Raw genomic sequence first — 22829 nt, 5'->3', positions numbered from 1 at the left:
CCAGTGTTATTTAATTCCAACATAATAATTTATATTTGCTTTTTCTCTTTTTAACGATAAAATAATTCATCACTTGTACGATACGAATACTGACTTTTGGAGAAAAATTTAGGAATAGCTATGGCTAATTCAGTTCCGATGAATAAAGAATACAGAATTGACTGTGTAAATAAATCTGTCAGTCTAAATAATTACTATTCGAAACATTTATACACAGCGTGCTCCATTCTCCGAAAATGTTACGTCTTAAAGCGTTTCGCTTAGCACGGTAGAGAAGATGCATTAGGAAATGAGCATAGAATAATCGACGACGGCTGATAATCTAGCAATCATGAACGCCGTAAAACGAGCATTACCTTAATGCAATTACCCTAATGCATGCACGCGATAGTATAAGTATTTGCAGTGCTTTGCTAAAACGATCATTCGATATGTTCATATTTCTTGTCAAAAAATAACTTATATTTATATCCATCAAGACTAAACAATTCTGAAACCAGTTCGCTTTTTGGCACGAAAATTTCTTTTGATACGACCTTGCCGCATTCCTCTAAGCGTACCTTTCTTCTTGCTTTGTACGAAACACGCACGCGGAAAAATATTAATCTGTGTTCTGAATTCTGATATTATTTATTTGGCCGACAAGAAGAATTCGCGGTATTTATATCGTGATAGAAAGTTCATCATTTATAGCTACCTTCCTGCCATGAAACTGGCCAGAAAAGTGGCAAAGATAATGTTTACATAATTTATGATATTAACTCGAAAATCATGTTTTTTTAATTGTGTCATTTTTAAAATAAGGAAGCGATATATTGTATAATAATCTTTTTTATTTAAGTAATAACGACAGTTTTAAATAACTTTAAAAATACATATAAAATATTTTATATATTTTATATCACGGAAAAAACAAAATTGCTAAAAATTTAGCTTATAGATATAGATTTGAAAATAATTGTATTGAACCATTGAAATAATTATTTAGCAAAATTCAAACATGATGAGTTAGAAAAAAATTTGGCATTCTACCAAACTATAAATGATGACGAATTCACACGAAATCGCATTTCGAAATCGATAATGAAACTCTTAGTTTCGTTATCGATTACGGAATGCGAGCTATAAGTGATGAACTTCCCATCACAATAATGCCGCGAATTCCTTTGTCGGCCGGATAAATAATATCTGCAGGACTCAGATAACTGATCAGCAATCACGGATAACATGGATGATCCGAAAGTGCGTGTGCGTGTGCGTGTGCGTGTGCGTGTGCGTGTGCGTGTGCGTGTGCGTGTGCGTGTGCGTGTGTGTGTGTGTGTGTGTGTAATTGCGCGTACAGGAACGATGCATTCGCACTCATAACGCACACTTCCGGCGAAATTCGCACGCGGATGGAGCTGCGTCAATTGAACCAAGCGTACTGCATCAATTAAGAGTTTCGTTAAACAATCGATAGTACTCTTGCAGCCGTTTAATTATGCACCGTGATACGTAATTGATACACGAAATCAATTAATGCACGCATTCGAAATATAACGAGGTAGATTATTGTTGCAGATTTAGTAAATTAGTCATTCTGTAGTCAATTGCTTAAGCAATTCAATTCTTTTGACACCATCCGTTAGCTTTTATCTCCATGTATTAATATACATAATATATCATACTTTGGGTGAAGAGAGTTTTTTTACAAAAACGGCTTATATCCGAAATGATCTATACAAAACAGCAAAAAAATGGTTTAAATTTATGGTTAAAATGATACTGTTCTGTTAGTTTCTGCATACTCATATATATTACTTACAATGTGAGATTTTCTCTCTCTCCACAATAATTATTTCGCACGAAAAACATCGATTGTCGTATCCTCACACGAGATCTACATGTCGAACGAACATAACAACAGACTAACATAGCTTAACATGTAAATTTGTTAAAATATAACCTGTACTTTATTTACTTATATATGTAATTAATTTATTATTTAGTTATCTGTCAATTTTATGGGGATCTATGTTGGATGAATAAATGCATTACTATTGATGCATTGATAATCTGTAGGAACTATGTAATATGAAACAGCGATTTAATTGTAAATCTAGTTTTAATTCTTAATTCTTGATATTCGCGACGAAAGCGTTTATTTGAATAACATTGAAGATGATCCTAAACAAAGGATCGAAATGTAAAATTTGCGTAATTACTCTTTTACATATACTTGAATAAACACATATATACCAACAATGTCGGCTCTTATTGGCTCCTATGGATTATTTGTGATGATTTATTCGCTAGAGCTTAGATCTCATATTATACATATTGCATATATTGTAGACAATTTAATTCTGATTATATCGACTAGCAATTGATTCAAATAAATAGCAAATCCGATTTATAGCTGTATATTCTGTCTCTATCATTGATTGCGATTGCTATTGGGATAAATAGTTGAATATTTCGTTCCCTACCGAAATGTAATAAATAGTATTTGCCTTTATATGTCCGGAGATTAATGGTAGCTTGCTGAACTGGCGATTCACGTATATAACATCTATCAAAATTGCACGTGAATTTACGAATCAATAGACACTAACACGCACAAATACTTGCTTACGAGCGTGGCTTTTTGTGCCGAGTGTCGCCAATAAACGTCGAATAAATAATTTTTCCAGCAGATTTTGCGAATTAAAGCGGCAAACATCAGCTGTGCAGTGTCGTCAATACGATTGTTGTACGAATTAAACCAATAAATTGTTTGAGTGAAGAACCCTTATCTCGCGTTCCATTGAAACATTCACGAATTCGTTGAAATTCATCGAGAATTTAGCATTGCATATTTCGATGTGCCAACGTACTCGATGGAAGTCTCGTTTCGGAGATTTTTTTTCGAGCTGATAGGTGCGGCTTATGAATCGCGGAAGTACGTATTAATGACATTTATACTTCAGCTTGCAACAAATATTGGCTGTCTAGGCTTGGTTCTGTCATGTCAAACAAACGCACCTAGTCCGTCGTGCGTATCTAGTTCGACGAGTGTCTTCATGCAAATAATGAGTTATAGTTATCTTTACGTAATACATTTCTTTATCAATAGTATTTACGTTCAGACATTGTGTGCGGGCACAATCACGGACTGCTATCATTGACAACGGTCGGACGATTAGTCATATTGAATGACAAGGTTACGAGATTAATCACAGTTTACATAATACGACGTAATGATTGTTATCATGCACGAAAAAATGTAGCTCGCAATATTCTCTCGATGTAAACAGAAATGAAAAAAAAATTAATTAAGTGACGGCCGCATTATTGCAAGCGAATTACCGTGACCACGATAACTACTTGCTTCCGACTTCGCAGACACTCTTTGAAAACATGTAATTTCATTGTTACAATGCGACGCAGCGAGGGCAATAGCAGAATGTATATACATGAAGTATCACGAAGGTATTGTATTATATTACCATTCAACCGCGTTCGTTTTATGAGTTTATACGAATCAACTTCTTTCTTATGAAAATGTAATTAACATCTTCTCAGAGGAGATAACTTAATAATTACATCTTTCTATTTACGTAAAAACTCTGCTTTAAATTATCGAAAGTAATTATGGACGATTTGCTCAGACTATTTTTAGGAATCCATAGAAATTTCAATAAACGTTAAGATCACGCGTAGGCACGTATGAAATAGATAAAAGATTTGATTTAATGAACACTCAGATGACAAAAGTTTCGCTTCAGTTATATCTGTTAGAATTCCCACGGGTCTTAACTAGATATATTTATGACGCAACGCGAGCTAAAAAGGATACAACTCGACATTTCTTGGCATCGTAAGAAGAAGCTTGCACGTCGTTAGCGTAATGAGGAAGATTTTGTTGCCCATTTTACGCTTCATCTAATTAAGGTCGCTCTCTCGTCGACAGATTTTTCTTCTACTTGCAACGTGTTGATCATACACTGGCTGTATATGTGGAGTATATGCTCCACATATGTATGAATTTTCTTCGATTAATCAAATCTTTTTTCTTAAATACACAATATATCACTAAAGAATTTTTTCCATTTCAGTTAATATAATTAAAAAAAGTTACTATAAAAATGATTATACACTGTACAATGGTACAAGAGTGTCGTCAACATTCTAAAAGAAACCAGGTATATTAAAAATTAAAGTTATATAATAAAGTAGTAAACAGAAGTAGGAAAATCGGAGTGTTTATATTTATATGACGATCGTTAATAATACAAATAACAAACGTTTTAATCTTAATTAGGTCATCTTATTAATATCATGATAATGTTATAATGTAAATATAAAATAGTGTCAAAAATTAAAAATCCCGAAATATGACCGTAGCACAAATCAATTGTAATAGTTAAACTTACACACTACTCGGACACATGACTGGCACGATCACTATGAAGAGAGATTTTGTTACTGAATATTATAATAAATTGACATTTTAATCAGAGGTTTTTATACTTTATTTATATATTTTCGCATGAAACTTTGTAACAGAATTATTTTAATTTTTAACATTATTTATTCAGGTTCGGCTTTCGTGCTCCTGTTTACTACTTTGTATTTAATCTTTATAAGAGCTTATTTATTGTTTATCAATTAAAGTTAAATTTTAAAAGTGATTAGATGCATTTAGGAAAACTTGACTAAATAGAATATTTTTGTAGTCATTCTGAAAGTCTATAGTCATCTTTTCCGTATGACTATTTTACCTAAGTTTACACTATTTAGTATGGCATCCAATCATCACTATTAAATTATATCTATAATTGTTCGCCAAGATATGCTTCCCGCGAAATTTTTCGGAGTTTTGGGTAAGGAATTCCAAATTTTGAATGTGCTGAGATAATTACTTTAAAATAAATATTTGTGTTTTTCAAAGCTTCATCTTTGTTGAAAATATTTTCCAGACGTTTCCAATCAGATTTACATTTGGAGATTGGAAAGGCTAATTCATCGATCAATATCATTTTCATATTTATAAAAATTTTATAAAAAGTATGGTCTCGTGGAAAGCATTAATAATAATGAATTGTCACATTAAGTAAATACATTTTAGTGAATATAATGTATTTAAAAAAACATATATATATATATACATATATACATACATAGTTTTAATTTTTGATATACTTAGTTTCTCTCAAAGAATTGTTAATAATGTTGTACGATAATTGTATTAAAAAATTGTATTGTATTAAAAAGTGTAATTATCTGAAACATACCTAACATTATTTTCGAGTTGGCTTTGCGCTAAAATATGTTGAATCTTCGGAATAATAGAACAACGGTACAACGATGTATGTGGAATTGTTTTTATGACGTCAAAGCACATACTTTTTACACTGTGTTATTGTGAAACGGACGCGTATTTAAGATATTTATTTTTGTCATTCCATTTAGGTTTCCCGATTTCTAATACGTTTATTTTAGTTCATCCAATTCGCATCTACATGGTCGAAGACCCCGAACAGCTGTTTTCATTGAAACTCAAATCGAAGTTTAAACCTAACTATGTTAATCACAGTTGGGATTTTTATCTTTTGCAAAAAAAATGTAGTTACATTTAAAAATTAGACATACAAACAATATGCTATATATAGCATATAGTATCTAACAAAAACTTTAAAAATCCAACAAGAACGATGCTTGATGAAAAGCTTTTTTACTTCGCGAATTTTAATGACTCAATTGTGTAGCAAGAGTAAACCTTTATGTAGAATTGAGTCATTCGTGTCTTGCGCAATTTTTTTCTTTGAAATACTAGGAGTACCTAGTTAAATATTGATCTCTATTTTTTTCTTTTTTTTTAACACAACTTTTTAAAAATGTTAAAGTATAGAATAAGGTGATACAATTTCATGATAGGTATAATTCTGACCATAATAAGATTTAAATTTAATTTCAAGGTTCAAGTTGGTAATTTCATTATAAGGCAGGTACTAAAGGACATTAAACAGGAAAAAATTAAATTCGAAGAGTGGATTCAAATCTTATTTTGTTTAGAATTATATTACATTAGAAACTATATTATCTTAGCTTATATAACACTTAATTTTTGTATATTTATAAAAGTCCAATTTATTATTATTGATTGTAGCTTGTTATTATGCTTTTCACGAGATTATACTTTTTATGAGATTTTTATAAATGTAAAAATGACGTGAAAATTAACACGGGACACGAACGACCTATCGTATGTAGTAAAAGAAAAACATTGTGAATATTAAAGGAGTAATAAAAAAAGCACGTTTTATTTTTCGATGTCACACGAGTCCTCGAGTATACTTTTAGAAAAAGATCAAGAGGGCACCGAGTCAATTGCGAAAAGAAAGCTAATCAATTTTGTTCATTACTTCTTGTAAAATCAAGCGCGATATATTTACAGATTACAGAAATTCATGGAGGTATCCGGACTCGCCATCAATATATTAATTCCGCGTTCCATTCATCGTGCTCATGATACCGAGGCGGTATTCTATTATGGCGATATTCTATATTCAGTCTTATGAGATCATAAAGCACAAGCCATATTTTGTGTTACACACAATACAATTCATAAACCTGTTTTATCGAATCGAGAGTAGTTTTGCAAGCGAAAAATTGTTATTTATGCGCGCTATCGTCGTGGATTTATGCGAAATTCTGTGAGAATCATTTCTCGCTGACATCATAATTCAAGATTACTGATTAAAGGTTAGAGCAAAGTTACTTCTTCTGTGAACGCGACGTAAAATAAAGAGGACTCTGCGCTCAAATCCTCTGAGGTGAGAAATCTGTAACTCGCTTCTAATGAGAGTTTACGTTTCTCATTACAGTTTCGATGTGGAAAATGGCGCCTCGACTTTGGACGGCGGCGCCGGCGGTGGCGGCGGCGCCTCGCCAAGCGCGGGGCTTGTTCTCCAGACGCTGCCCCAGAGAAGGGAGAGTTTCCTGTACCGAAGTGACAGCGACTTCGAGATGTCGCCGAAGTCGATGTCTCGAAACAGCTCCATCGCCAGCGAGAGGTAAGCATCCTCAATATTTTTTTTTCTCCGCGGTCTCTTCCTCTTTACCCCTCGCGATGACGTTATAAATCGATTATCAGTAAATCGGGGCTTATATGAATAACGAAGATAGATTGGTGAAGGTTGTTTCGACGCTGCTTGGGGAAAAAGCCCATAATACTCTTTTTTAAACACAATCATAAAGGAGGATTTATCAGCTTTATTGAAAAATATTGATGGAATGTGAAAGAAACATTCATTTACTTATTATAAAAACGCGACATGTGATTTTAATGATATTTATCATATCATACTTCATTGTCTGCTCGTGAATAGCACGCATTAATAAAATAATTTTGTAATCTACTTTTTTCGTATTTATTGAAAAGAATTATTTTTCTAAAGTATCTAGAAATTTAGCTAAAACATCCGAAAATCCGAAAATAATTTTGTTATCAAAATAATTATGTGAGACGCTTAAACATAATGAGCAATGCTGCAAAAAATTTGACATTCTTACAACTAATTTGAGTGTTTTACATAATTACTTTGATGGTTCAATTTTCAGATCTAGATAATTTTTTGATATTTTAACGAATTTTTTTCGTGCACGGAGAAAACGATTTTACTGAAGGAAAAGTTTAGCTAGATACAGATCTGAAAATAAATTTTACTAGACTATTAAAATAATTTTGTAGGACGCTTAAATTGATTGTTAGAATGTCAAAACTTTTTGCTGCGTTGCTCATTACGTTTGACATAATCCTTCCACATAAAAATTTTGATAATCCAACAAAATTAGATTTTCAAGTCTGTATCCAAAAGTGTTCTCTCCGTGTGTAGTTAAAAGTTTTATTTACAAGAAGTTTGACGATTAACTTACTCCATTATAAGTTGCAAAAAGAAAAATTTACATGAGAAATACTTAACTTCAGAAAACGTATTTATAGATTTATTTTATAGTTTATCTTTTACATGCAAAAAAAATCTAAAATTCGACATTTCACTTCAAACGTATTTTGTAGAAAATGCATAATTATACAAGCGTTGAAGCAGCGTTCGTACGATCAAAAATATACAGAACACAAATTAACACAATTTTGCACAAGAAGAACCATTTCGCCCTATTTATTTATTCGAATCGCATTGTGCGAATTATTGATTTACAATGACGCAAATTGTTCGCTTAAATTTCAAAATAATATTGTAATATACACATGTGTTACGAAATCTATATGCATGCGTGCACATTATAGCACTTTCTGCTATTCTACGATTGAAAATTTCATCGCGTGTTCGTTCGTTCGGTCGTAAATTAATCGTAATGTTCGTCGCTCCGCTATTTATTCTGGTTACCAGTACGTATTACTGGTACTAGACATACCAATCTGTAATATCAATCTGTAATATCGTTGGAGGTTGTGGGAATGTTTTTGCGACAACGAAGAGAACGCGTATCGATAATGCAGGTGCCTTCTTCGTAGATATCATAATTTCCGACAGAAGCCGATAAAATAGAGAACGGAAGAGATCTTTGTTAGTGGGCGCCGACAATACTGCCGGTATAATATCCGGCAAGATACGTTATCTTCCCTTGAAATAGTTGGATGATAAACGACTCAGATGATTAACACGACTGTATCAATTATATACGCAATTGTACACTATTACTTATACTATTTTAAATTTGATTTTATCATTAATTAAAAAATAGATTTTCGTTTTTGTAATATACGAACGTGTGATATCTTCGTTGTCGGCAATTGTGATTTATGCGTGTAACAATGTCATTCGGTCTCACAACTGTACATACATAATCAGTTCGTAATTTGTCTTCGTGCTTTTGTGTATCTTGACAAAGTATCGTAGCTTTTTGATGACGATGATGCTTACTTGGTTCTTACTTACTTCTTCTCACACACAGATATCATTACTTCTCTTGCATACACATACGTTCCAATCTACAGCGGGATGATGTTTCCGAATATGTTATTATCCTATAATAAAATTGTAATAAAATTGTAATAATAATAAAATAATGATATTTATTTATAGAAATGAATTACGTATACACAGAAAGAACGATTTTGCCGAAGTAACTAAAACTTTAGATGTGAATATAGATCTGAAAATAATTTTTATTTACCATAAAAGTATGTTACATAAGAATCTCAAATGTAATGAGTAATGCTCTAAAAAGTTTTAATATTCTAGTAACAAGTTCGAACGTGTTACATAATTATTTTCAGATCTATATCTAAATTTTTAGATACTTTAACGAAATCATTATTTCTGTGTATCCGCATTTCCTCAATTCGAGAAACTGCAGATCTAAATTTTGATTCATCTTATAATTCTAATGTTTGATATCTTGAGATGATATTGTACTGACGTAAAAGTGTAATTTGGAAGCATCATCTATTTGCTGTTGTCTATTTAAGTGTTTTACCGTCGCTAGTGGGTGTTGGGGTTTGACGATATGATGTATGTGATCCTTGGGTTGCAGGTTCAAAGAGACAGAGCTTCCTGTCGAGCGAGCGTATGTACTCGATCCTATTATTTAACACTCATTTTTGTTTTATTCCACACTTAGATTCCACACTGACAAGTCATTCAACACCCCCCCGTATATAATCACCAATGTAAAGCAACATCCTAATAATTAACCTAATATTTCACTAATATAACTTTACGTGGGCGACCAATCTGTTTCCCGAATAGTAATGATAAACGTGCATGTTTTATTACGTTTCCGTATGAAATTTTTTATCTCTATTGCGATTTTATGTTTTAACGTTGCGAATATTGTCTACCTTTGTCGTTAAATTTAATTAATTTCTATTTTAATTAAATACATCTCTTACAAACGTGATTACGTCATGTTGCCACCAAGTAAAATATACCCAGACTAAAAAGTAATATAATATAATATCAAAGTAATTTCATACTCAACAATAAATGTAATGTAACGTATGGTATTACATAATAATTATACTGTTGAGTGAGAAAATATAATCAATATGTTAGTTTCAGTTGGTACTGCAAAATATGTTGGGATAATAATGTATAATACAATTAAATAATTATTAATTATTATTATTACCAATCCGAGATGTTAAAAAATTTTGTCAATTGATTGTTAAAGGTTTACAGACTATATGATTGTGCAATCTACGCTTGTGATTTGTCGGGACTTTAATGTTTTTAAATTATCATCAATTTGTATATCATCAAAATGTATATTTCTCCGATAATTTCTCTTTGGTGGTCACAAACTTAGACACAAGATCGCATCGACCTCACGAATACACACAGCTTTAGCATAAAATCATGCAAATTTCGCGCTTACGCAACAGCGACATTGCTTTACGAAATATTACGTAATACTGCTGATTTAGAGCGTAGATTTAGGTGGCTAAAATGGGCATAATCCATGTTGAGTCCCGTCATCATTTCTACATTATAGAGACATTGTAAAAAAAAAAGAGATTACATTCGCTGCGTAATAATTAATATTCTCTTGCTGCTTTTCGCCGGTCTTTCAGTTCAGAGTTGGAAATGTCGAATACATCGCGTACTATATTTACGCTTGCCTATTATCGTGTCTGGCAAATTTTGTTATTCTGTACGATAAAATGTGCACTGTACGTGACAATACAATAATGTTGTTTGATCGTCAGATTACGATAATCTTTCACGTTTTGCGAGTTAAGCATAAGTATTACTAACTGCATGTTGAATATAGTTGAACGTTATCAAATAAATACGAATATTCTTATTTTCAGGATATTTACCGATCAGTACAGGTAAGTTGCATCATCACTTAATTTAAGTATCGTAAGTTAAGTCGTTCGCGGTGTCGTTACAATATGATTGGCAAGCTGCAATATGATTGGATGATTGTGTCTCGATTGTCGATTAACGTTCAATTTACTGTTCCATGTCCGTCATATAAAATCCATTTATTTTGTAAAAGGAAAAAACTTTAACTTGAATTGTTTGTTCATCGGAGTGTAATAATACGGTTTGAGAGAATAAAATTGCGGATGCTTCTCGCACGGTGTTGCAATAATAGTTCATGAAAGTATCACATTAAATAATAATTTGCGAAAGTATTACGAAAACACGTTAAATAATAATTCCTGGAAGTACCATTGCACAAAAAAAGGAAGGAAGCATTTTTTTATAATTTAATGCTATCATCTTTTGATGTAGAATGCGACATAGCTACTATAATCGTAGATTAGAATTTATGCATTATGTTTCCTCGCGATTATTGCGCTGTATATACATCTCCCATTATTCTGTCAGACGTATTACGACGACAGGATTTTGCATGCGAGTCTCATTTTACGATAGAATAAGTGCAACGTGAGTGCACACGAGTGGAACTGCAGGGCTATGCAAATATTTTTATCTAAAGTGGTATTAACGCACGGATTGATAGTGTAGGACGCTTTTCACTTGCATCTGCCGTGACGCGTAAACGCCTACCGTCTTCCGGAATTTATAATTTATATTTTATACGATGATAAAAAAGGAAAAGAAAGAAAAGATTCGCATGGTTACCTGTAAATAGGAGATACACGCTTAAACAATTAGATCTTTACATATCGCGAAATTATATCTTATTGAATTAACATAAATAAAATTGGCGGGGTATTCTGATATTTTATTTTACATTCTTGAAGGTTATTAATTGTTAAATATAAGAAAGAATAATTTTGCTGAAATATCTAAAAATTTGGCTAGATGCAAATTTAAAATTGCTTTTTTGTTAGACCTACATAAAAATAATTATGTAGGAAAGACAAATATGATTTGAGGAATATTGAAAAAAATGTTGACATTTTAATAATCATCTTCTATATAATTTATTTGAATAATCTAACAAAATCATTTTTAAATCTGTATTTAGTTAAATTTTTAGAGATGCTTTAAAACCGCGTTTTTCCTTGCCAACAGTTAATGACTTGCTGATAATTCCTCGCGATTGAAAATTTGCATTACCGAATAAATGGTGAATGGACGATTTAATTATTTAAGTTCTTCAATTGTTACGAGCGAAAAGGTGAAATTATCGCTAAACTCCGCGTCCATGGATATTGCATCTGACGGGCCTGAAATTAGATTTTCCGATAAGCGCAACGATTATTTCCGGCGTCACGACTTAATCACCGTTAACGACACTTCGTGGACATGCCTATGTACACGCGATCGTTTGTACCAACTTCAATTACCAACTTCGTTTACGATTGTGCGGGAAACGACCTACGCTGTTTTCGAGACGTGCCGAAAGGCAGGATTGACATTGCGCTTACGAGAGTAAGCTGTTCCACTCTTGTGTGGAGCTTTAATTTCCTTACCTCTTCTACAACGATATAGAAATTTATACCTCGCAATATATTCGCAATCGGCCAACTAATGCAACGCATCCATTTAATTATAAAACACGAATTGTTCGGAATATTGCCAGAGTTACGCGAGAGCGATCCATCATAGTCACGTGTTTCAATCCTGTGTATCTGGAGGACGTCCAATTTAAACTTCTCAGATTCAATGAAAATAGTTGAATGGCTCATCTAAGCGATGAAATTAACTTTTGAGCTAACGCAAGCAATATCATCCGATAATCCTTTAGAAAATCTGTTAGATCGTCCCCAGATTTTGTTTGATTGTATTTGAAAAAGAGTGACAAATTTGCTCGCGAACGAAATTCCTCTGTTCGTAGAAAAATTGACTGTATAATTGGCTGTATTGTGTCGTGTGTGCTTCTATGGCCTAACCCGTGATCTAGCCGACGATATAAGCTAGACAGACTGAATGCGCTTAATTATTGTGTTCGTTAGTCTTCTACGTTGTTTCACGCGATCCCGGCGCGTCGTAACAGAATTGTTTACTTGTGCCACGAATAATTGTGTACGTGGAACTACAGCGCTCTAATTTTTTCGTCCCATACAGTACATAATTTCAAGATACGTTCTCAAGCATTTAGCGAATTTTCCTAAAAATGTTCTAAGATGTCCCTTAGATAAAGTATACTATATGGGATGGCATATTTCATTTAAAAGTCATATTCCCAACAGTAAATATACTCTAGAGATTTGTTTTCTGTGGTTGAACTAGTAATACTTTGGAACTTAAAGTGAAATAGATATATGTTTGATTCGAAAAAAACGAGAAAGGAAGTTTTAATACTAGGAATAAAAAAACAGATCTTTAGTTAGATAAATACTTATAGAAATCCGAATAAAATATTATTCGCTTTTTTTCATGTTGTAAAATCATGTAAGAGAATATAAAGCTATTTAAGATGCTGTCCAGCAAGGATACAGTCAGACACTGTGTAACACAGTGAATCGTTTTATCTTTGTTTAACGTAGGCAAACGACAAGGATGTAATAATTCACTGTGTTACACTGTGTCCTTGCTGGAAAGTACTCTAGTTACACATTCGCAATTATGGAATTGAAAGTGCTTCTGTAATCAGACGATTGTTTTCTTAAGTTTTTTTTATTACGTAATCCGATGTGGAGCAGTTTCACGCGAAAAAAACAGTATATACAATGAATGCAAAAATATTCGTACAGAGGAAATTTTTTTATAAAAGAATTCTTATTCGTAGGAAATATTATAAACATTAATTAGTAACTTTATACAATGAGTATATTCTAATATAAACAAAAGAGTGTTTATACTTTTAGAAAAATTTCTCGACTGTACGAATTCTTTTTGTGCGTCTAAGTACAATTTTTTATTTTCGTTTATTTTTATAAGAAAGTGTATTTTAATTATTACATGCCTTTTTAATTATTTAATTAAATATTTAATTAAATTCAATTATTACATGTCTTTTTAGGTAAAATAATTTTGAAAAATGTAGAGTTTACTTTATTCTTTGTTAATAAGTTGCCAATATTTATTTTTAAAAATAAGGTTTTTTTTTTAAAAATATCTACTCTGTATGAATATTTTTTGCATTCACTGCATACACAAAAAATTATGTATGTACGATACCTGCCAAACGCAGGTATCGTACAAATTTCCTAAAAAATCAATATTGACCGACGTATATCAAAAGTCTAGATGGTATCATCATTCTTTTTTTTTGAACAGATAAATTTATTCTCGTGTTTATGCAAGCGTGTTTACGGTAGCGAAGAAAAGAAAGAAAGAATACGTAATTTTTGAAAAATGCAAATAATGCATATGTAAATTGTTTACGTAATTTGTTTAAGACATATTAGATGTGAATAAACAACTCGACTTCCAATATATATACTTTTTGTGGAAGTATGCAAAATATTTAAATATCTTCTGTAATTCTTCTTCTTTGGCAATTACCAAAAAGTGATTTGCAACTGTGAAAAAAATTTTGTTTAGGTTGTTATATTGTTTCTTTAATAACGGTTCGAACTTGTCAATAAATCTTGAAATCTTGTTTATATGATATGCGCTAGAAAGATCAAATATTCTTAAGTGAATCTTAACGATTTTAAGATCAATGATAAAGTATTTCTATACGCGAAGACACATTCGAACATGTTCATTAACTTTTTTGTGTCAGAGAAAAAAACACGCGATCGCTTTGCGGTGACTTGCATGATGCTCGACATATTTGTTCGACACGCGCGAATCACTTTACGATCTTGCAAGCAGCAGAGATTGCATAAAAAGATAAAAAATGTTTTTCTTCTAATAAAGAGAGTTTTGTTATTCAAATTTCCGTCATTAATTTTGGAATTTTGAGCACGATACAAACAACGTAGCAAGAGCAAAATACAGAGAACGAAATATTAGAAAGTAATCGAAGAAGAAGCTTTTGGGACTGTCAAAAATAATTGAGTCACTAAATTAGACGAGAAATCACAAACGCTCATCATGCTTTATGATTGCTTCTAATATAATTGATGGTTGTGTTAAAATACATTGAATAGATACCCGACGAATGTTTCTCTCTGTATGCAGATTGAGCAGTCACAATTAAAACAGCCTGTTGACTACGCATTGCGGTACTATATGTAGTAATAATTACATACAGCAAAATCCACTATAAATAGATGGAAATTATGCATTGAAATATAATGTAGATATAAATTGAAGTTGTTGTAGAAGGAATATTGCCATATTCCTGTTGTTCGGGGACATTTTACTTTATAATCATGAAATTATTTTCCGTGTTATTCTAAGGTTAAATATAATCATGTAACATTTTATTTTGAACAATAAGATAAGATGATATAATTTCGAACATGGTATACTTCTGAACGAAATAAGATTTGAATACAATTTTTAAGGTTCAAGTTTAATTTTTTCCTATTTGATGACACTCTTCAGTACCTTATTCACAGACTGAGAACAGAGTTGTCAAACTTGAACCTCGAAATTAGATTCACATCTTATTTTGTTCAGAATTATTCGAAATTGTACCATCTTGTCCTATCTTGGAGACCTTATAACAAAGTTTGACCGCAAACAATTTTTTCAAAATTTTATTAATTTATGTTATTAATCCTACACAAAAATTATATTTTTTCTGTGTGTCTATATATATATATATATATATATATATATATATATATATATATATATTAGGTGTTGGAATTAATTCGTAGCGTTTTACAAGTGATGGGAAGTACTTTCATTAATGTATTTTTTAATGCTCATGTGAAATAAATAACATTCTTTCATTAAAAAACGCTACGAATTAATTCCAACACCTAATATATATATATATATATAATTTCATTTTAACTTATATAGTCTCATTTCATAATTTTAATTAAGATTATAGAGCGAGATAATACATACAGGGAAAAAATGTATATCTTTCCCAGTAATTACTTAATGTAATCGTGGGACAGAGATTCCGAAATCATTATAAAATTCATTTGAAATCCCAATATATAATCCGATAATTACATATGCAACTACGAGAAATAATTGTGTGATATTAGATAAAATCATTTATTTTGCCAAATGACTTTATATATAGTGAAGAAAATTATTTGTCATCAGATGAAATCGTATAAAATCAAATAAAGTCATGTAATTTGTAGAATATTTCAGCTGTGACTATCCCCTCGTATTTTTCTCTCATAAGATTTTGACAAAACCGCTCGTGGCCAGATTTTATTATGAGATCTCTACCCTTATATCTAAATAAAAATACATATTCAAAGCATATTTTCGATTCCACGTGTGCACAAGTTGTTGGCATTTAGACGCTTCTACCGAGGCGGAGATCAATTCTGAATTGATCGAGGAACCTACAGCTGTGTAGAATATCCATGTAAAACATTCGTTACAATTTCTCGGAAGTAACTTTCCATCTTCTCTATCTGATGAGCTTCCGCAGCCGTGTTCTGCGACTTTGTAACTCTATAGCTCCATAACTCTGTAATCGCAACCGTCACGGACGGACATACGTCAGCGGCGCGGCATCGCGGCGCGTAAGCCACGCGCACACATACAGACCTATCTCTATTCATCCTCTTATCACCTGAGAGAACGGCGGCTCCATTCTCGTCACATACGCGAAGCGGAAAGAGCGAGCGGAGCGACGGGGGTGCCCCAGGTTGCGCAGTGCCGGCGCGCGCACGTTTCCCGCGCAAATCGTCGCCGTCGGGAAATCCCCCTCCCACCTCACCATCCCCCGTACCGCGAGGGAAATCTCTACGAAACCAGAACACCCCGGCCAGTTCGACATCGCGGCAAACACGAGGTGATCGACGGCGACATAAGACCGACTCTTGCAGCTTTTCTCACTCATCGCGCGAAAGCACGAATCTCGCGCTGATTTGTGCGGCGAATACGTGTAAGTCGCGCGTGTCTATCTTTTTTTTTCTTTTATATTTTTTCTTTTTCTTTCTCGCGCTGCCGAATTCCTCGGAAGTACTCCCCCGCGCGCGAATCGTTTCGCGAAAAGACGTTGACCACCAACTGCGTGCAAAATCATAAAGATCAAAGCTCTCGAGCGAGAAAGAGAAGAAAGTTTCTTGACGTGTTTTGTGCGAGATTCGAACGGCCTGCGAAGGGGACTTCCCCGCGGGGATGTGCCGGCGCGGCGGGAGATTCGGATAATTTTAGAATCTGCGAAGATTCTATAAATTATTGGCGGTGTGCGTCGCAATTTTTGCGTTTTTAAAGACGGACATAGAAATATGCGATTGTGTTAAATCTGATAATTGAGTTGCATTAAATCTGAAAATTAAGGTGAATTTGTTTTAATAAAGGTTATGAATAAAAATTAATAATTTTCAAAATATGATGAAAAAAGTTGAATCTCTCTTTGCTTTTGACATAATCGCTTTAACTCCATCTCTCGCAAAATGAAAAAGTTAATTCTGGAAGAGATATGTATAATTCATATAATATTATGTAATGAATGTAATTCATATAAATATTAAGTTTTTAAATACAGCGAAAAAACAAATAGATTTTGTGAGAAACGAAAATATATTTTATAGCGTTTATCGTCATCGTTTAAGATTGCTTGCGTTTAACTTAATTGCTGCACGACATAACCGCTTTCGCGATATCGGCTTTTCATTATACGAATAATTAGGCACGCGATTATGAAGAAAAAAATATTACGGATTTTTTCAAATTGGGAGAAAAATATTCGCATACGAGCGCAAATATCGAAAATTTCAAATTATCCTTTGAAGTCCGCTTAGTTCAACGAGATAGTTGAATATACAAACAAGTTGGAATTGCTAGGTCAATCGAGAGCTGAGAGTGGTAATGCTGTTTGTAGTTCGTACTCGAAGTGCACGCTGAGAAGAGAAATTCTGTCCGCGTGGAAACGGCAGTTTTTGCTGATCGATCACGAAACATGCTTTAGTCTCCATAAGATATTATTAATTTAACGATAGCTAATCTAATAGTTATTTGGAACTTGTTACTGCGAATTATATCGCAATACAAATTCGTCTTCTTCTGACGCGTAGCGCCTACTTGTCCGTGACGTATTTATCTTATCAATCATCTGTATCGCTTCAATTATAAGATATTTGACGTACTAAGATTAGAAGCTATTACGCCATAATAAGAGTTGACATAAAAGAGCCTTTCTGAAAATCTTGATTAATTGTTTTACTGTGACGTATATTTTCTATTTGATAATGCTCTGATTATTTGTAAAACATGCAATGTTCTATTAAAACAAGAAAGACAAAAAAACGTCGAGTGTTATGATGAAATAAATCTTGCAATGATTTTCTGATAATATCGCTAGAAGCTAATGAATAATCTGATAAAATGATAATCTGAATAAAAACTATAATTGGACTTGAACGATTATCATTAATGCAAAATAACGATAACGTTGTTTTAATTGACTTGTTTGATGTCCTTTTGAGAGAATAAGAATAGCCGCACTCGATCTAGATGAAACTGCAGAGCACTATTATGTAACAATGACGTTTATGGCGGAGTATATTTCGTTAGAATCTCAGTGAATCGTAATAAAGCTCCTCATTGTGTTAATCCGACGTGACACGATTTAGTATGGTTTTGTATTACATCATCGTTGATGTAACGCGGAGCTTTGAAGTGCTCGCAAATGAAGCGATCGCAACAACGTCGTGATCGCACAGTTGCAAGCAATGGCCAATCACAGAAATATGGATTATGTGTCATTTGTAGTGCGATAACAATATTGTGGTCATCGTGAACGTTCTCCACTCAAGCCTGTCTTTACGAGCTTGTCATTAAACTATAAGTACCTCGAGAGCGTTATTACATTGTTATCTACAGTATGTTTACTGAGTTCTATAAATATTGTGCGAGAAATCTATCGAACTCTAGCTGACTGTTCTCATTTTGGAAGGAATACCTATCTTTTATGTTATGCCGTAGATACGATATCAAATGTCGATCTATTTTCTTTTCTCCTATATAAGTTAGAGGCTTTCTGGATAAGAAAATTTCTTCACCACAAAATATATATGCTCATTTGATTGGAAGTAATATGATCGCGTGTATTAAGATTTCCTCGTGTTCGGCTATCGGATATTAGGATATTGGAAATGTAATCACCGGCGAAATGTCAATTAAGTATTGGCATTATGACTTTTGGCCTCGACCTCGCAAGAAGCTATTTGTATTTATAGTTATTTGACAATCAGAATAAGTCACATTTGAGAGAATTTTCCGGATATGGTTTGGCTCACTGAGGCGCGAGTAATAAAAAATCAATATTAACTTCTTACCAAGGAACGAAAAAAAATTCTTTACGTAGATCTTTCTTATATTATAAGAATTCTACTGATATTTCTTACTTGAAGTTTTTAATTGATATTTTAAAGTCTGAGACTTGTACTATTATGATCGTAAAAAAAAAAACAAAATATAAAAACTAATATCCTTATTTAACCATAGAATCCGAATTTTGTGGGACATCCCATTTTTCGACTTTCTATAGAGATGTTCGAAAGAATAAACCCTAAATGGGTTATTTTGATTAAATTAACATAAAATACGTTAGTATATTAAGGGTCAGTTCCACATCTCATAGTTTATTTCTTATTCATTGTCTTTTTCCAATTCTAAAATTGGAAAGAAATGAAAAACAAGTTGAACCTCGATTAAGAGTTAACCGTGGATTGTCGAACTGGGCCTAAGGGTATCTTTCATTAGTTTCTGGTTAAGCTACCTGACAGTTAACTCGTAGTAGCAGATTATTGTTTAATTTTATTAATAAATAAATATTTTACTTACATAGCTATATATATATATATATATATATATATATATATATATATACTTAATTGATTAATATTATAAAATATTTTCTAATTCGTATCATGAAAAAAAATGATTTTTATGGGTATGATATTTTAAGGTTGATATCCCGAAATTTGCTGATCAAGAATTGGCCACCCTATTTAGCCGTATCATATCAGATTCTGATCCTATTTAGATTACTCAACATGTTATCGGTTTTATTATAGTTATAAGCTGACAACTACCGTTATTTAAATCGCGAAGTATCTTTCGCAAAGTTAACTTTACATGACATTGACCTTATAAACCGACCTTTAAGCACAGTGACATTTGATAACGGAGAAAATGTTCGCTAAGTAAAAGCATTTATTTGATTATTTCTTTTATGTTCTCTGTTTTAATTTCGTGTAAATTGAAACGTAAATATCACCACCGCATTGATAATGAAATACATGAAATAAGCGAAGCGTGCGAAACGGCATTTACTTAACGTTCTTTCGTTCGTTTCCGCATTATTTTCATTCAATTCAATCGATTCGCTATGTACGTATAGAAAAAAAAAATAAGTAACACGCGAATGCGTCGAATCGTTTTGTAACTCATAACAGAAATGTGTTTACGGTCGTTAGTGACACATTCGACTAAAGAAACGTTCTCGAGTGCCGGTTTTCCTTGGGTAAATTTTTGCTCGAGGCTGGTATGCTAATTTATCTGGAAGTTGTCGACGTCGTATAATCATGCACATTCAGCATCTTTCCGTCCGACCAATTTTTCGCATTTCGTTTCTACTCATCAATCCAACTCCGAAGGAAAAAAAAATAATAAACGCGAATTGAAACGTATTATCGCCACAAAGACGTTGATTGATCCTTCTATTGTTCAGCACAAGAATTATTTTTTCGTAAATACGAAAATAATGTATTTAATTTTGTAAAAATAAAATTTTGTAAAAATAATTCTCCAATTTCACATAGAAAGTATGCAGATTTTTTATCGACTTTTTTTTACGTCACATAAATGCTTCTTCACGCGATATGGTCTCCGTTAATTCGACTTCATTTACGGGAATATTCCTCACAATTGTACTCTTGATCAAATAATTCCGCCGTACCTGTTCACAACTTGACCTAGGGGAGTACTTCAATTTATTGTTGGTAGAATTAATTTTTGTAGATAAAGAGAGTATTCAGCCAATGACGGAAGGACTCGGCCTAATTAGTTTCATTTGGATAAGTTGGTACTTGGCCCGGTTTATTGTCACGTAGCTCACAGCACGGCTTATAAAGTGACCCTTCCATTGTTCCGGATGTAATATATCGTTCAATAGTAATTCAAGCAATAGCTAATACACCTCTTATCGTAGGACTTATTGCCTATCGAACGCGATCGGACGAAAGGAATCTCTAGTTTAGTAGAGGCGTATTTTAAGCTACACGAAATTTGATTAAAATCGCGAACGATAAAATATATTTTATAATAGATAAATATGAGAAAGAAAGAAGAAACTTCCAAAGGACTCTTGAAAATAGTAATAAAGGATCAAGGCTAATAAGAATGCAACGCAGTAATCAAAACGCAATTGATTTTGCAAATTAGATTTTAATATAAAGTTCGAAGAACATTTTAATTTCGACTCATTTTGAAGTCATCTTTAGATGAACAATTTTCATATCGATTACGAATAATAAATAGATGATGACGATAATTTCCCATTACTTTTCGATAGCATTTTTGTGCTGTACGCTCGCGTAGCTAACAATGCACGCAATGATCGCTATTACGAAATCAACGGCACGATATTACTTAATATAACGGCCTTGAGTGTAATCTCTTTAATCAGGAACTTGCCTCGTATCGTGATTTATCTGTATGAGGAGGTGCAATAAAATAATACGTCAGTCACGTATCTCAATTCACCTCACCGCTTAGATATTGATAATTAATACTGTTGATTTACGCGAAATTAGATTTGGTTTGCGGCAACAATAGTTAATAAAATACATGTTTTGTAAAGTGATCCAGCCGTTTCGCGAATGTTGAATGATGGATCGTATGCTATAAAAGATACACATTTCTGCGCCGCTAATTGCGCACAGTAAATGTCAAATATAATTACGTAATTAAATTTAATTGCAGAATTACAGATAGCAAAATTTGCTCTTCATTTCATCCTTTGTTGCGTTACGAGCAGATCGATTTTAATCAGTAACAGAGAAATTGCACGTTTGTTCGGGTCTCGCATCGCGAAATTTGTGTTACGTCAAAGCGATTAAATGGATTGATATCACAACGCAGTTTTCTCGATACAGTGCACCATTCTAACTTTGAAGCGTATTCGTGACCTTCCGACAAGCGAGCTGTGGTGATCGAATCGCATCTTCCAACGCCTCCTCCAGGTGGTCCCTCCTCTTTGATCGGGTGAACCAGCCCGAGGATATTGAACAAAGAAGACGTGAACGCGGCCTTGCCCTTTTGAGGCAACCTTCATCGATCGACGTTTCATCCGTGTAAATATGCGTCCGTTCAGCCGATTATGTGGCATAGGAGCATGAGTCGCGTCTGCACATTATTGGAACGCAATGAAGAGACGTAGATCACGGACGAATCGCAGCATAACACGGTGAAGCGATTGAAGCGGAATCGCGATCGCGCGAATGGCGTAGAGATGTGTTTGTGAACGACGATGAGGAACATATAACGGCAATGTCCGACTCCAGTGGTGGTTTGATAGAGTTCATCGGGTCGACCGTCGGTGGCGATGTCTGCGGCGGCGGCGGCCTGAAGAGATGCGGGGGTGGAATGAGCTCGCCTGCCCTGAGTGCTGGCAGCATCGGCGCGACAGGCGGACTTCCCAGGACCATGTCGACCTCCGCGCTGCGAGTTCGACCGCCCAGGAGAGCACTCTTCTGGGAGCAATGCTTCGACAAGAGAGACTTGTAAGTCTTGAATTACGATCGATGCTTTCAGCCTTTCTAGCCAGTGGCAGGTTTTCAGACGTCAAAGAGAGAAATGTTTGCTTCATTGCTCCGATACAATTTTACGCGAGAAGATTTTCTAACTACTGTGGATATCCCTACTTTATAG

The 22829-nt window shown here is 33.4% G+C and overlaps 1 protein-coding gene across 12 annotated transcripts in view; it reads left to right on the top strand.

Annotated features, from left to right (window-relative positions):
• dnc (phosphodiesterase dunce) overlaps positions 1 to 22829 on the top strand; it is a 350732-nt gene that overhangs the window by 263630 nt on the left and 64273 nt on the right. For 9 of the 12 annotated variants that reach the window (XM_087409475.1, XM_087409484.1, XM_087409480.1 and 6 more), the window contains 3 exons: positions 6849 to 7037; positions 9523 to 9555; positions 10802 to 10822. In XM_087409475.1, coding sequence (XP_087265601.1) covers positions 6849 to 7037; positions 9523 to 9555; positions 10802 to 10822 — 243 coding nt within the window. The remainder of the gene's footprint in view (positions 1 to 6848; positions 7038 to 9522; positions 9556 to 10801; positions 10823 to 22829) is intronic. The other 3 variants (XM_011055920.2, XM_011055919.2, XM_011055922.2) reach the window with 3 other exon arrangements.

Source organism: Acromyrmex echinatior, chromosome 1 (genome assembly GCF_024713525.1).
Source record: "Acromyrmex echinatior isolate Ae372 chromosome 1, ASM2471352v2, whole genome shotgun sequence".
Classification (NCBI taxonomy): domain Eukaryota; kingdom Metazoa; phylum Arthropoda; class Insecta; order Hymenoptera; family Formicidae; genus Acromyrmex; species Acromyrmex echinatior.
The sequence above is the reverse complement of the archived record's forward strand: the minus strand, read 5'-3'. Positions and strand labels throughout refer to the sequence as shown.